This window comes from Hydra vulgaris, chromosome 05 (assembly GCF_038396675.1).
Source record: "Hydra vulgaris chromosome 05, alternate assembly HydraT2T_AEP".
NCBI classification, from domain to species: domain Eukaryota; kingdom Metazoa; phylum Cnidaria; class Hydrozoa; order Anthoathecata; family Hydridae; genus Hydra; species Hydra vulgaris.
Window position 1 is genome coordinate 12629778 of NC_088924.1, and position 16811 is coordinate 12646588.

The window sequence follows — 16811 nt, forward strand, 5'->3', positions numbered from 1 at the left end:
GTTCTGAAGATTACTATATAAGAACTATTTTTATGAAGATGAAATTATATATTTGTCTAATACCTCTCTTCTAAGTTTTAAATTTATTAAAAACAGCCCATTTACCTGGTTTATAACTACCCAAATGTGTCTGGTCACGCTGTGATGTCACGCTGTGACGTTTACCACTAGTTAATTAAAGGTGCGCCTGTTTAAAATTTAATTTAAAAAATGTAATTTAGCTATAAAACTTGTAAGAGTAATGTCTAAACTTTTTGTTTAATGCCAAGTTAATAATTCAGTTCATCTATATTAGCTGAATCACGGTGTTGATCTAAAAACTAAAAAACACTGAGAAAATATTGGTCACGCTGTGACGTTTTATATTTTCTTGCATAAATGAGAGGCCAATATATCCACCCAAATTTTTCTTCTTGTTTTTTGTAGCACCTATTATGAGCTAACTAAAAAGCAAAAAAAGTTCTTCTTATTTCTATTTTAATATTAAAATATTAAAGGCTTAAGATAAAAAAATGACGGGTGTCACGCTGTGACGGTCGTGGAATTGCTCTACTACAGTTTTGTGCATTTATGATATCAAGAAAAACAATTCAGTAGTTTACCTGTACCATGAAGGGATTGCCAAATGGGTGTGTGTAGAGGTGTGTTCAATGGTTTGTGACTACTTGAAGAGTGCTCCATCTCACTATACAGAGATTCGTGTGTTCTCAGACAATCGTGGAGGACAAAATTAAAACCATGCATTGCCCAGATTTCTTATGGCTTCGACAGACATGAAAAGATTTGAAAAAATTGAGCAATTTTTTCCTGTCAGAGCTCACTCTTTCTTACCTCGTGACCGTGATTTTGGTATAATAAAAAGAGCTCTAAAAATCACGACATGATTTACAGCCTCCATGAACTAGCCAGCATTGTTATCCAGTCACGCAAAAAGCACTAGTTCATAGTTAAAGAATTGGACACCAAAAAAGTACTCGAGTTCAAAACTTGTTGGCCAAAGTTTTATAAGAAAATGGTAATATTTGCGGAAACTAAGACCAGAACTGTACCGAAAAACAAAAGTTATCTTTTTAATAAGTACGTTCATGCACTTCACATATGATGCAAAGTTCTCTTCTCAAGTTGTTGCAAGGCATTTCATAGACTCAATCGTGGCACACACATTTAGCCTAAAACAACCGGGAATTAATGAAGTAAGTTTATCCACTGCGATTGCTTATTCACTTAAATAAAGTGTCAATCAAAGATAAAAAACATTAAAGACATCCGAAAGTTGCTGCGATAAATTCCCGAGGAATACCTCCAGTTTTACAACGAAATCTTGGAATGGAACAGAAACCTTGAAGGACACGCTCAACACAACAGCAGCGAAGATGATTGAGAACTTTTTTTAACATTTTTATTGTCAATAAGTTAGTCTTTAACGTACATACGTACTTGTATTGACAAAACATTTTAAATTCTTTTAGATAAAGCGTGTGTTATCAGTTAAAAAAGCATAATTAAGCGTGTGTTATCAGTTAAAAAAATGTTTTTCACTGAAATTCCTACATGCTAAAAGGGCCTCAGTCAAGCACTCTTACCATTATTTTTTCATAGTAAAAAATTTTTTTAAAAACCTGACTTCTTGGTTACAAATCAAACTATTTTAGTACTAAATTTTAACATTTTTTACAAAAAGAAATGTTGAGTCATATTTGGGTTTCTTTGTTTTTCTCAAAACCAGCTGATTTGAACTAAGGCCCTTTTAGCATGTGCTGATTCATTTAACAAATATAAGGTTTACAAAAAAAAAAATTTTTTAGTGCAGAGTTTTTCAGATATAAGTAGAAGCCTGGGGATACTAAATTTATAACTTTTTTGTATAGTTTTTAACTATTGTGAAACTTGCGAAACCAAAAAGAAAAACTAAAATTTGTTACTGCAAAATTCAGGTTTTTCACTATTAATTAGCAAACTCGCTATTTTCTTCATCCTCTTCGTCGTCATCTTCATCAAGAGTCGACTCATCATCATCAAAGATTACGTCGTCATTTTCTGATTCTGTTTCATATGACTCATCACCGTCTTCTCCATCGTCAAACTCTTCTCCTGCTAATTCGAAAAAAAGTTCGTATAAATTTGTATAGTTCGAAAAAAATGAGAAAATTCCACACAAAAAAAGATTCGAATTCGAAAAAAAACAGTTTTTATAATACTATAATATTAAAAGAAAATTAATTTTTATTATTTTTTATTGCTTAAACAATAAAACAATAATAAAAAACATATTACGAAAAACTTAAAATATTAAATGTCAAATAAGAACATTTTTCAATATCTAAAAACTGAATTGCTAGAAGTAAAATTAATTTTTTGCTTTGATAATTTTTCGATAATTAATCTCGCTAGGTCTAATTTATTTTACGTAAAAATGATTTCAAATATCATACCAAAAATGTTATCAAAAAGTTGGTTCATAACGTCATCACGAGGATCTTCATGACCATCAGAATCGCTATCATCCTATGTAAATTTTTGTAATTAGAAAATTTATAATTGTTAATGAATAAATAAAAACTAATGATGATTTAAAAGCACTAATTAAAAAAAAATAAAAAATTACTGGTTCTTCATCACTATCGTCGCTACCCTTTAACTTTCCGATATCGTAAAACCGACACGTTGTGCCCACATCTACGCTCGATATGCTGCTACCAGTCTAAATATGTATTAAGTTAAAAAAAATAATTAGATAACTAAATATAACTAATAAATAAAAAATATATCTTTTTTAAAGTGAATATAAGTTTTTTAAGTTTATCAAACTTATAAGGTTTTCTATTTGAGACAACACTTCTACTTGCTAAACTTGCAAAGATATTTTGCTTAACAACAACAACAACAGCAACAACAACAACAACAACAAAACCTACTACAACACTAACAACAATAATAAAAAGTTTTAAAATTCAAAATGGAAAAATATTTACAATTTTATTTTTAGGTTATATTTTTGTTTGCCAAACTTTTTTTTATAGTAATATTTAAACAATCTTTCTGTGTAAATTGTTTACCTCGATGACAGCCAAAACCTGATCGATTGGATTAGGTGATATGTCATATATTGTTTTTCTTACGTCAACAGTACCTACAAACCAATAAAATAATAATTTACTTTAAAACAATAAATATAACCAAAACATAACATTCTTGAACTCTTTTACTAATAATTTTTACTTGGTTTGATGATAATAACAATTGTTATTTACCTACTGCAGAATAATCGTAGGAATCAAATGTTCGGAATGTGGATTCATATGGTCCTAGCATTCCGCTCTGATCAACAAGCATTTCTTTTTTTGTTGAATGTTTTACTGAAATTAAATTTAAAAATCAGTAGTCGTTTATATAAATAAAGACACGGTGAACAGAAATTGTGAATTAAAAATCCAATTATTTACCAATAGACATTTATAAAACACTTAAACACAGCTATTGATTTTTTATTTACAAACAAATAAATTTATAAATGAAAATATTTAAAAAATAATTAAAAGCATCAGCTGATAAAAAATTCAATAAATAAAATTTAACATAAAATTAAAACTATAATAACTGCAAATAAAATTTATAAAAGAAATTTACAAAAAAGCTGAAAAAAAGTAATGTTTGCAATGTTATTTCATTTTCAAGTCTATTTGTTAGTTTTGTACTGTTGTTTGTTACTTTGTTACTGTTGTTTGTTACTTTGTTCCTGTTTTAAAAAAATACTATTTTTAACCTAGTGGCCCAAATAAAATTTGACAAAAACATTTACCCTGAAATATACCTAATAGAATTTCATTCCATTAGGTATATTCCAGGATAAATAGAATTATACTCCACAAAAAAAAAAAAAAAAAAAAAAAGCATAAAAATAGCTAAAATAAAAAAGCATAAAAAATCTGTACAAGAAAAAAAAATCTGCAATTATAAAAATCATTATAAAAAATGTTTATGCAAAATAAAGTGGGATTAGGTAAAAAAAAAAAAAAAAAAATTCAATTTAACCTAAACCTGGACTCAAATATGGAGATAGTTAGACAGTGGCCAGTATGCCAAAACACAGTTCACATTTTTCATACTTACCCAATAAAATAATTAGAAAAAAAAGCATTTTTAATACGAACTATAGGAAAGCCAAATGATGAAAAACAAAACAAAAACCAAATGATGAAAAACTTCTTAATTAACTCTTGCTTTCACATAAATAAATTTTTATCTTTTAAAACCAAAATAAATATAATATAATACTATATAAGTACAACATTTTTTACCTTAACAGAATAAAAATGATAATATACCTCCATAAATAATATCACCAAAGTTGCTAAATACAATACGACACATGTCAAGTGCGGGACAGGTGTGATGAAGATGAAAAGTGCGGATATCCCACTAATCAAAATTATGAATTAAAATTAATAATAAAATTGTAAGTATTTTTATTTATGTATATCATTTTTCTTAAAAGTTACAATTAAATTTATTAAAATTTAAAGAAAAGAAGAAGCAACAGCAGTAGAAAGCAGTAGCAATAGCAGCTAGGACCGTATTTACACGCTTGGGCCCTAGGCCAAATTATTTATTTGCAAAATTAATTCGAATGAAAAACTGTTAAATAGCAGACTGTTTGTTGTTTGCTTATGAATTTTTTAGTTTAGTGTGACGACTTTTATATACATTCATTCTAGAACTCCTTTGTGCGGAAATAATCTCCAAGGGAATTATAGTGTTGCCAACACTAATGATTGAGCAAATAAAACTTTACAAAACAATAACAATTGTCCAATAACAATTGTCCAAATTTTTCTTAAAAATTATTCTTTTGTGAATTGTTGTGGAGCAATCATAAAAAATCATGAAAGTAATATTTTTTAAGAACTCTCTAAAATGCTTGCAAGTTCAAACATTTTTTGAACTCATTTAGGGCCTTCAAAATTGTGGGGTCCTAGGCCATGGCCTAGAGGTAAACCTGACTCTGGTAGTAGCAGCAGCATGATACTACTTAAAATTACATTTATTATACAAGTTAAACAAAAATATACTTTCAAAAAGGAAAGCTTGAGTTCAAATATTTTTATTTAATATTATTTCATATTTACTTTTATAGTATAATATACTTTTTTGAGGTATATTTGTTTATAGTTAATTTTGTATATAAAGTTTTTTTTAGTTTTACAATATTAAGAATAAAATTATTTTTGCATATAAAGTTATTTTTTTAGTTTTACAATATTAGGAATTAAGTATTTTAATTAAAAGAACAAAGTATTTTAATTAAAATATAAGAATAAAGTATTTAATTAAAAGCAAAAATTATTAAAGTTAATTTTTTTTTGTAGAAATTTTGTTGTATTTTAGAATTTTTAACAAACTTTATGTTTTTACATAAAGAAACTTCATTCAAAAGGTATTAAATCTTATAAATTAAATAAAATTGAATAGTATCAAGAATTATACTGAAACTATTAAAATTAAAAAATAAACTATATTAAAATGTGATCACATTTCTATTATTATCACTACTGTTTCAATTTGCTTTTTTTTTAAAAAAAACAACATATAATTGAGCAAACAGAAACATAGAGTATAAAAAAGTTCGCAATACATTACTATAGACTAAAGGAGAAAATGTAACCAAAAATTAAAATCAATAACTTTTCAAAAGGATGTTTAAAATTATCTAAGCCAATCACAACTGTTCTATTATGTCATTAGTGTTAATAAGAACAACAGTAATAACATTAAGCTATTAACTTTCATTTAATAACTATTCACAATAATAATATAATAAGATAACAAAATTAACATAATAAACTATAACGAATAAATTAAAAACATATATATATATATATATATATATATATATATATATATATATATATATATATATATATATATATATATTAGGGCTGGCCAAATTTTTTGTTGATTAGAGCCGCCCTTCCCCCCTAAGATGATTCTATGGACAATTCTAAACAACTTTGGTGAAAGAACCATAGATCTATCTCGATTTTCGAGTCTCCCACTTTTCAAAAAATGGTTTTTTCCCTATAACATCATTTTGATTCATAACTCGATTTTTTATTCATTGTTATATTATCTTTTTTATGTGTATATTGGGGGGTTTTTGGGGTTGAGAAATTCATTTCTGATCTTGATTTTTACCTATGACCACCGCCAGAGGGCGTTTCATGCATATTTTAACTATTTTTCGTCTATTTTCCGAGAAAAATTACAAGTTTTTTGGTAAAATTGATCTTTATTTGATTTTTTTCAACAGAAATTCAACCTAAAAAATAAGAACATGTGTAAAAATAAAAAAAAAATGAATTTAGAGAGAAAAAAAAGTGACAAAGTGTTGTTGCTTTCAAGTCAGCAACCTATTTATTTAAAAAAAACATCGGTAAAACATCATTACCGACATATTTTGTGACAGAGCACAACAACAATGACATTCATGAGTGTTCAGTTCACTCGTGTTTGAGCATCATTCCAGTGAAGGTGAATTATAAATTTTCTGCCAGCGAATAATTGTAAAATTCAAAAATAATTAAAAGGTATGTGTTAAAAATGTATAATTTAATACACATAGGCATCGATGTTGTTCTCTTGCTTGATTACTTTTTTCTGAAATATGTAATACATTGTAATGTATTTATATGTATAGCATGTAGGAATAATGTGCATAGGAATAATATATTTGTATGAATGGCATGTCGGAATATGTGTAGGAATAATGGATAGCATGCCGCCGAAAACCAAACTGGTCCTTAGGGGCGAAATGTTGTTTGACATTTCGCCATCAACTATATACTGCTTCCGTTGCTTATTCATGTTAACACATAAATTTTCAGTTTTGGAAAAGAGAATAAAATTAATTTAAAAAAATAATAATCATCGTGCGTATTTACTACAACATTTTATATGAGAGTATTTTTTTGTTTATGTTTTGTACACAAAGCGTCTTTGAGTCATTTATTTAGCATTTGTTTTTCGTTTCAAATCAAAATTTGATATTTAAATATAAATAAAATTGTCACCATTTTTACCACTGTGTATTTACCAATTTGTAGGTGGAAAAAATATATTAGAACACAAATTGATGACATTGAATGCATTCTTTGTCGAAAAAGAAATTGCTCTCGATGCATTAATCGGCATATGCTGTGATGGTGAGCCAACAAATACTGGCGTAAAAAATGGGATTTTGTGTCGATTAGAATTGCATTTGAATAGACCGCTGCATTGGTTTGTGTGCCTTTTGCACTTCAACAAGCTGCCATTTTGTCATTTGTTTGACACTTTGGAAAGATCATTGACCACTGGACCACAAACAACAACCGGAAAGTTGGGCAAACAAATTGAAATGTGTGAAAATCTTCCAGTATGTATCATTTGTCATTTTTCTCATTGATTTTTTCCATTATTAAATGGTAAAATTGCATTTAATTCATCTAATTTCTTTTTTTTCAGCTTGTACATGAGTTTGAGATAATCGTGCTAGCGAACATGCCACCTGATTTAGATCCATTTGAATTATCCACCGATTCAAAGTACTTATACAAAATGGCCAATGCAATTTCAAATGGTGTTGTTCCTGCGGATTTGTCTCACATTAAACCAGGACCAATAGCACATTCACGTTAGCTCACCAAGGCGAATAGATTGTTGCGGTTGTATGTGTCAACTAAAAATCCATCAAGGAATTTGAAAATTCTGGCAACATACATAATGAAAGTGTATGTTGATGCACTTCAACATCAAGTACTATAATTTGGTGGTCTTCGGTAGTGTATTATTTTACAAATTAATTCATTGGACACAATATTTGGATACAATTCTACGCAGAGTTGTGAATAATGACATTAAAGAGAATTCATATTACGCACATTCTGAAAATATTTTGTTAGCGATGTTATTTGATGATAAAAAAGAGACACGAAACATCGCAATCAAGAAAATTTTACAATACCGAAGAAATTTGTTCGACCCGGCACATCTTAGAGTTAATCAAAAACCTTTGATAAACTTCAATTGTACAGATTATACAAATATGATTGATTTTAAATAAAGATGTCTTATTCGAACCACCATTTACGCATAGATTTATAGTTATGCATAGATAAACCCATTTACGTATGATCATTTGGAACAATATTTAAAATACGATGATCCACCATTGCCTGATCCAAGAACTCTGGTACACATACAGGCAACGGAAAGACATGTTCAATTGCTGGCTAGCGTTTCTAAACGTGTTTTAGAAAAAAGTCGACACAGTGTTATGGAAGTTACATCAGAAAGCCATGCAAAATACCCCAGACTTGAAAGCAAGAAAGACTTTCAAAAATAACTTATTTCGCTTTTCTTCCACTAAATTCATTTATTTTTTATTTTTTACACATGTTCTTATTTTTTAGGTTGAATTTCTGTTAAAAAAATTAAATAAAGATCAATTTTATCGAAAAACTTTTCCTGGAAAATAGAAGAAAAATAGTTAAAATATGCATGAAAAGCCCTCTGGCAGTGGTCATAGGTAAAAATCAAGATCAGAAATGAATTTCTCAACCCCAAAAACCCCCCAATATACACATAAAAAAGATAATATAACAATAAATAAAAAATCGAATTTTGAATCAAAATGATGTTATAAAGAAAAAATCATTTTTTGAAAAGTGGGAGACTCGAAAATTGAGATAGACCTATGGTTCCTTCACCAAAGTTGCTTAGAATTGTCCATAGAATCATCCTAGGGGGCATCTCTAATCAAATTTTTTGGATCCATACAAATTGGCCCGCCCTAATATATATATATATATATATATATATATATATATATATATATATATATATATATATATATATATATATATATATATATATATATATATATATATATATATATATATATATTAGACCAGTTCAAAAAAAATATTTTTTAATAATAAAGTGGCTAGATGTTTAAATGTTGTTAATTGATGAAAAAAAGTAAATCATTAAAGTTTCAAAGCATTATTCCAATATTTAGTAACAGCTCAATTCAGTTTACTTTTCAATGGGGTCCTAAAATAAAAAAAAAAAAAGTTCCTTAAAATTTGGTCAACCTGGTACTCAAAAGATACGTTTTTTATTTCTAGTTAAAAAACCATAGTTTTTGTGCAATTAAATCTAAAATAATAATTGTTGTATGAAATTATCATTTTTTTTTAATGTTTATATAATTTCGCTACTTTTAAGACCCAACATGACATTCTTTTGAAAAAACCTCTTTTTTCAAAATAATAGGGACCTGCTAAATAGTCAAATTAATTGAGCTGTCCCTAAAACACATTATTTAAGTTTGCAATTTTGAACTAACTTTCCTGATCACAAACCACATCAAATCAAAGGGTGCCCAAATAAAGTTCAAAGATTATTTTTTTTATATATAATTTTGAAATGGTCTTATATATATATATATATATATATATATATATATATATATATATATATATATATATATATATATATATATATATATATATATATACATATATATATATATACATATATATATATATATACATATATATATATATATATACATATATATATATATATACATATATATATATATATATATATATATATATATATATATATATATATATATATATATATATATATATATATATATATATATATATATATAATGGAGGTAATAGTTACAAGTGCAATATTGTTTAATTGAAAAGTTAATGGTTGGATAAAAATGATGAAACTACAATAAAAATTATATATATATATATATATATATATATATATATATATATATATATATATATATATATATATATATACATATATATATATATACATATATATATATATATATACATATATATATATATATATACATATATATATATATATACATATATATATATATATATATATATATATATATATATATATATATATATATATATATATATATATATATATATATATATATATATATATATATATATAATGGAGGTAATAGTTACAAGTGCAATATTGTTTAATTGAAAAGTTAATGGTTGGATAAAAATGATGAAACTACAATAAAAATTATGGTTTGCAGCTAAAAACAAACAAACAAAAAGCAGTTATAATAAACAAATAAAAATGTGATCTAACTGATCTAATAATGGCAACAACAAGAATATTAAGAAAATATACCACTTCAGAATTGATAATAATTTCCAGACCAGAAGGATTGAAAACACCACTAACAAAATCATTGAACTTGTCAAACTTATGTATAAATTTTTTCGAGCGCACATCCCATAAACAACCATCATTAAGTAGAAGATCATCACCAGGGCCAAAACAAGCAAAATTTTTTGTATAAAAGCTTGAATTTTTTTGATCATAAAATGTTCGAATCAGTTGTCCAGAAGTCAAATCATAAACCTATAAAAAGTACTCTATAATGCATACTCTTAATAATATATAAAAAAAAGTATTTCATAAAATAAATTTGAACTAACATGAGCAGTGGCATCATCAGTTCCAACAACTCTTTCTTCGCTATGACTAAACTGAAGCAAACTATCTTCTGCTAATTCTAACCTAAAAATAACAAGGAATAAAAAAATTTTTGTAAATTTAAATTGTAAGCATGTAAATTTTTACATGCTTACAATTTATTTTGCAATTTAGCAAAAATAATAAAAACATTATTACACTAATAAAAATTAAAGAACAATGAAAAAATTTTTTTTTTAAATATATTCAAAAAAGTCTTCTTGTTTACTACTACTAATAAAAATGTTTAATACAACTAATAAAAAACTATTAATAAAAACAATGCTTATTACTAATAATAAATATTTCAAAACTTAATAAACAATGAAATTCAATAAAACAATTTAACTCAATATGGCAAAAAAAGGTCAAAAACCATTTTACAGTGGGTCAAAAGTTTAACAAACCAGTAGATCAAAAATAAAACAAAATAAACAAAATTGTAAAATCTAAAAGCAACATAAGAAAAAATAAGGTAAATATATAACTAATCAAAACTTTATATTATTATTTTTATATATTTATTTATATATTTATACTATTTATATTTCAAGTAAACAAAAACGAAATATATTTTATTATACCATAAAAACTAAATATATTTTTTATAGAAATATTTTAAAACATATTTTAAAATCAGTAAAAAAGTACTTAAGCTCAACGGAAACAGGTTGGCCATCATTGTAATTAATTCCCCAAACAGCCCCTAGTGGAGCACCAAATGGTGCAGAAGTTGTCATCAGTTTACCATTCCTTGACACATAACATGTTGAAATTGGAGCACCATGACATGAATGAAGGACATCTTCCTAGAAAAAAACTGTTTAATGCTAAATAACAATTATACATAATAATTGAGTTAAAATAGTGTCATACTAAAACTTTAAAAATAAAAATCAACTCTTTATTGTTAATTACCAAAGCATGTTTTAATTTACAATTATGCAATGTGCGTTGAATTTATTACAAACCTGTCCATAACTGGAGCTCATTATTTTCACATCACCAGCCTGAGTTCCTAGACAAATGCCTTCATTATTTAACCAAGCACAACATGTAAATAAACAATCTTCTTCAGTGTCTTTGATGCATCCAGAAGAGCGAAATTTGCTGTATAAGTAACGCCTGTTGTGTTTACTTCCATAGATTCCCCCATGTCTCGGGCGCGTTTGTCTTGCATATAAACGCTTAGTAATATTTCCAGAAGCATGAGAGCTATACTGTGGTTCAGGACAATGATGACTTCTATAAAAAAAAATTGCTTAAGACAATACAGAACACAAACAACATTTTTTAAGATGCTTTAGATAAAATAAATGCAAACCTAAGCAATGAAAACGGAGGGCAAGTTGCAATAGGATTTGCGCACTGTGCATGCTGTTCTCTTAAATATCCTGTCACAATGCTATCCAAAGTTAGTTGATTGACATCATGAATTTGCTAATAATTATTGTACAAAAATATGTAGTTAAATACAATATTTATTTAGAAATATATAAAAATATATAAAAATATATAAATATATAAAACTAACATTGCAGTTTTAGCTGTGTATGAAATGTCAGTGATGAAATCATACTGAAGTTAACTTGTCGAGACTTCAGTACATATATCAACTGAGAGTTTGGGTTTATGCAGGTATGCAAAACTACAATATGTCTCTCTCTCTATGTATATATATATATATATATATATATATATATATATATATATATATATATATATATATATATATATATATATATATATATAAATATATATAAATATATATATATGTTAACTCACCACCCCAAGGCCACAAAGGCATGGTTGCTATATTATTAAAAAATTTAAAATTTTTCTTTTTGTGTATTTTATTATTTAAAACTGTTATTTACATTATTTACATTACATTTACATTATTTTCTGCTAAAAGTATGAAAATTTCAATAATAAAAAAGTTTATTGTTTTCAAAATAATGATAAATAACAGTAATAAAACATTAGCGAGGAAGAAGAAGAAAATATAATATTAAACTCATTTTAAAGTTAATACTTTTTACTAAAGCAATTAAAAAAACAAAAAACTATAGTATTACACAAAAATACATAAGGTAAAGTGGGGTAACATTGACACATCTTTAGAAAATGTTCTCTATAGTTTCATCATGAGGGGTACATTATCATTGGAATTTTGACAAACAAAATAGAGAAAAGAGAAAAATAGAGAAATAATTTTTGATATATAGTAGCACCAGTTTTAAAAATAAGTTTTGTTTTAAAAATTAAAAAGTTGTAAAATTGCAATGAAAATATGTTATTTTTTGAAAGATATCAATTAGCCTCAGTTCTGATAGTACCTGCTATAAAATATAGTCTGCTTAAAAATATAAAACAGTATGTTAATTTATGATTAAAATTTTTTCTCTCAAAGATTTGTTCAACTATTAAGCTCTAAACCACATTAATGACTCAATATCTGATTATGACAAAATCCCAAAACACTGTATTTTATGTTGAATTTCATTGTTGCAAATTTTTTAGTGTTTGGTTTAATTTCAGAAACAACAAAATAATATTTTACATCTTCAGGTTTTTATGTTTTGTTCTTACCAATATTATGCAACATTGTTAGGTGGGGAATTTAACTTTTTGCAAGTGTCGGTTTTTAGATCTGTTGACATTTGATTTTTTGGTACATTTCTTTTTTTTTTAGAATTACTCTTTTAATTTAGGGTTTGCTTTGTTTGATTCCATTTTATATAATTGTGAAAATTTCATCAGATGTAAGACATTTCGCCAACTTTTGCTTAATTCTTCGCCCATGAGATGACTTAAGCATTTCTGTCAATGTTACCCCAAAACTGAAACACGCATTTAAAAAAAGTGCTACAATAAAAATTTAAATGCTTAGTATTTAAAAATAACATCATAAAAACACATGTAAAAATGATATTATGCATGGTTTTACTTATCTTTTGTCTAAAGATTTTCAGCAACAAAAAAACTAAAAAATTAATTTAACTTATGCCCCCTGTGTATTGTGTTGTTATTCACACTTACTATTATGTGGATAAAAATAGTTGTACTTGTCCATTTAACATCTGGCTACAACATCTGTTAAATTAATTTAAAAAATAATCAATGGGTGACTGGTAAAAGCATTTAATCTAATACATGTCAATGTATTAGATTAAATGCTTTTAACACACACACACCCACAAAATTTTTATATGGTAACACTGCGTTACCTTATAAAAATTTTGCGGGTGTGTGTGATGCTATTGAAAAAATTCTATAACTTAAGTAATTGATTCTGGAGATGTAAGTTTCAGAGCACTTCACTTTAGGATATTGTTGCATAGAGTTTGTTTGCAAGTAGAACTTTGTTCATTCAAACAGGTTCTATTTCTAAAGCAAGCGTACTCCTTGACACTCTTTTTGAATTTTTTTCTTTAAGAATTCAACTATCTTAAGCTAGATTATTTCAAAATTTTAAATTATTTTGAATTCATACAAAATATTTAGTTAAACTTTTGTCTCTGGCAGCACTATGCTGTTGTCATGGTGTTGCTGGTGTCAAGCTGCATGGCTCTTCAAACTTGTTTTTACCAAGTAATTTTCCTAGTGATGATGACATGATAAAAATACTCAAAACAGGTTAATAATTTAATATTGTAATTTTTGCTTGTTCTCACAGGCAAAAATTACAACAAAAAGGATTTTGTCATCTTGATTCATTTGAGCTTTTGCTATTGTTGTTGTTAGTCATCCTTATTTATAGGTTTTAGTTACCCATAAGTCATTTTTAAACATAATTTACATTCATAAATAAATTACATCAAAAGAACTTTGATATTGAATTAATAAGAAACAAAAAATTTTAGTTTGTAAAAAAATCTCTAAAACAAAAACACTTCTCCCAACAAAATTAATGTAATCAGCATGATTCTGAAGTTTAAATCAGCTATTTAAAACAAATTCTTTTACAACTATTTGAACATTGAAAGCTGCAACAATTTGAAACAAATAAATTCTTTCTTTTACAACTTTTTTACCCATTTCCTTTTTCTAAGCCATTGGATGTTTGTTGGATAATATACTAGTTGATCTAAAACTTAACTGAAAACTTCACAACTCAACTGTTGTTCAACTCCAATAAAAAGTTATTTTATTAATGTTATTCCCATTACTAAGAGTACATCTAAAATATTTTCAAGGATTGATCACGAATTCCAATATCTGGAAAAATATCTGGTATCCATAATTTTAGTTGATGCAAAACCGTAAACTTTGTTTTCGTGGGAAAAATTAAGTTAAATGTGTTAGTGAAAAAGTTCCACAAAATAAACTATAAACTTACAGCAACTAAAATAAACTTACAGCAACTAAAATAATAACACTATAGTCACTAACTGCGTTATAAAAGTAATAACACTCTAATAGAGTTAAAAAGTAATAACACTCTAATAGAGTTAAAAAGTAATAACACTCTAATAGAGTTAAAAAGTAATAACACTCTAATTGAGTTAAAAAGTAATAACACTCTAATAGAGTTAAAAAGTAATAACACTCTAATAGAGTTAAAAAGTAATAACACTCTAATAGAGTTAAAAAGTAATAACTCTCTAATAGAGTTATTATCTTTATAACGCACTTATAACTTTTATATTTTATTGTTTGTTTAAACAACACTTAATCAAGGTATTATAAATAAAAAATGATTTCAATAAGTAATCACAAATTTTAATTGAAATAAAAATGCATCTAGAAAAAATATAATATTTATTTAAATAATATTATAAACTAGAATTTTGGACCCGTAAAATATGGGTCTTTGTAAGTCTTTTCTACACTGACCATTTCTATACTAATACAATACTTCAATATTTTTTAGTAAAAAAAACTATTTATAGTTATATATTTATATTTATAGTTTGCCTTTTAAAGTTTTGAAAAGTTATTAAAAAAAAATTTATAACATAACTTTAAAAAGTTTTAAATGCTTCAGTAGTCGTTGTGCAAACCAGCATTTTGTGGTAGAAAATAAAAAGCTGTTTTGAATGAACAATTAATGTTCAATACTTTATAACTTCTTGTTGTAAAATTTTAAACTTCTATGAAATAAACAGGTACAGACTTAAAAAATTCTTTTTTCTTTATTAAGTTTCTGTTAAGTTTTTATTAAATTTTTTTCCAGACCATCGCAGCTTATTAAAAACCTCGCCCCATTACTTTATTTTGAGGAAAATACTTAATTCAAGTATTTTCCTCAAAATTAAAAAAAGTTTGAATGTTAAATCTTTTTCCTTATAGAAAAAAAGTTGTCTCTTTTATGTGTGTTGAACGCATAGACTTAACTAATTACTTAAGCACATTAATAAATTAATCTCTATCTTGACGTATGTGCGAAAAATTTCTACCACTGTTTTGATGTTTATTGCAATTTTAAGCTTTTTAAAAACTCTCTCTCTTTTGTTTGTTATAGTATATTAATATTTATATACCAACAATAGAACTTTAAAAAGGTTTTAATTTGTATTTTAGAAAATTGGAAAAGATTAAAAAAAATTAATATGCAAGCAACGGGATTTGAACACTCACGTTGTACTCTGAAAGTGCAGCAAGCTAACCCACTTTGGCCATTAAGAAACACTAAACTGCCAATTTTTAAAACTATTTAAAAAACAAAAGACAGAATATAACTTTATAAAACAGCAAACAAATACTTTAAATTTTTATACTTTAAATCAAAATTAAGGAGATTTTGCCGCAATGCAATTGTAAAAATAATTGTAAAAGTATTTGTAAAAAAGCAGTTGTAAAAAAGCAGTTGTAAAAGTAAAAACATCTATAGAACTTAAAAAATGTTTCATTTTTCATTTTAAAAATTAAATGGCGTTTCACTTCACAGCCACTTCGGCCACTAAGGAGTATTGTTTGATAAAAGTTTCAAAACTATTTAATAAACAAAAGACTTTAAAATGGCAAATAAATACTATAAATCAAAATTAAGGAAATGTTGTTGCAATTCAATTTTAAAGTAAAAGCAAAACTGTAAAACTTGATATAAGTTTTAAGATTACATAGTTTGAAGTTTACATAAGTTAGATATTTGCATACACCTTTGTACACATTTTCTGATACAAAAAGTGCAGTGAAAATACATAACTTATAAACAGTATATAGCATTTCTAAACTGCTACTAGCATTTTTAGTCTGCAAAAACATGCATTAATTTTTAAGTCAACTAT

The 16811-nt window shown here is 25.9% G+C and overlaps 1 protein-coding gene across 4 annotated transcripts in view; it reads right to left on the reverse strand.

The window, feature by feature from the left end:
* Positions 1-1914: 1914 nt before the first annotated feature.
* The window catches only part of LOC136080582 (DDB1- and CUL4-associated factor 1-like), a 69738-nt gene continuing 54841 nt past the window's right edge, over positions 1915-16811 (reverse strand). For 2 of the 4 annotated variants that reach the window (XM_065797402.1, XM_065797404.1), the window contains exons 22-32: positions 11903-12018; positions 11550-11823; positions 11230-11387; positions 10542-10623; positions 10231-10464; positions 4326-4419; positions 3252-3356; positions 3057-3130; positions 2606-2701; positions 2433-2505; positions 1915-2091 (exon numbers count right to left, since the gene is read on the reverse strand). In XM_065797402.1, coding sequence (XP_065653474.1) covers positions 1946-2091; positions 2433-2505; positions 2606-2701; positions 3057-3130; positions 3252-3356; positions 4326-4419; positions 10231-10464; positions 10542-10623; positions 11230-11387; positions 11550-11823; positions 11903-12018 — 1452 coding nt within the window. In that variant the 3' untranslated portion in view covers positions 1915-1945. Of the gene's footprint in view, positions 2095-2432; positions 2506-2605; positions 2702-3056; positions 3131-3251; positions 3357-4325; positions 4420-10230; positions 10465-10541; positions 10624-11229; positions 11388-11549; positions 11824-11902; positions 12019-16811 lie in introns of all 4 variants that reach the window. The other 2 variants (XM_065797401.1, XM_065797403.1) reach the window with 1 other exon arrangement.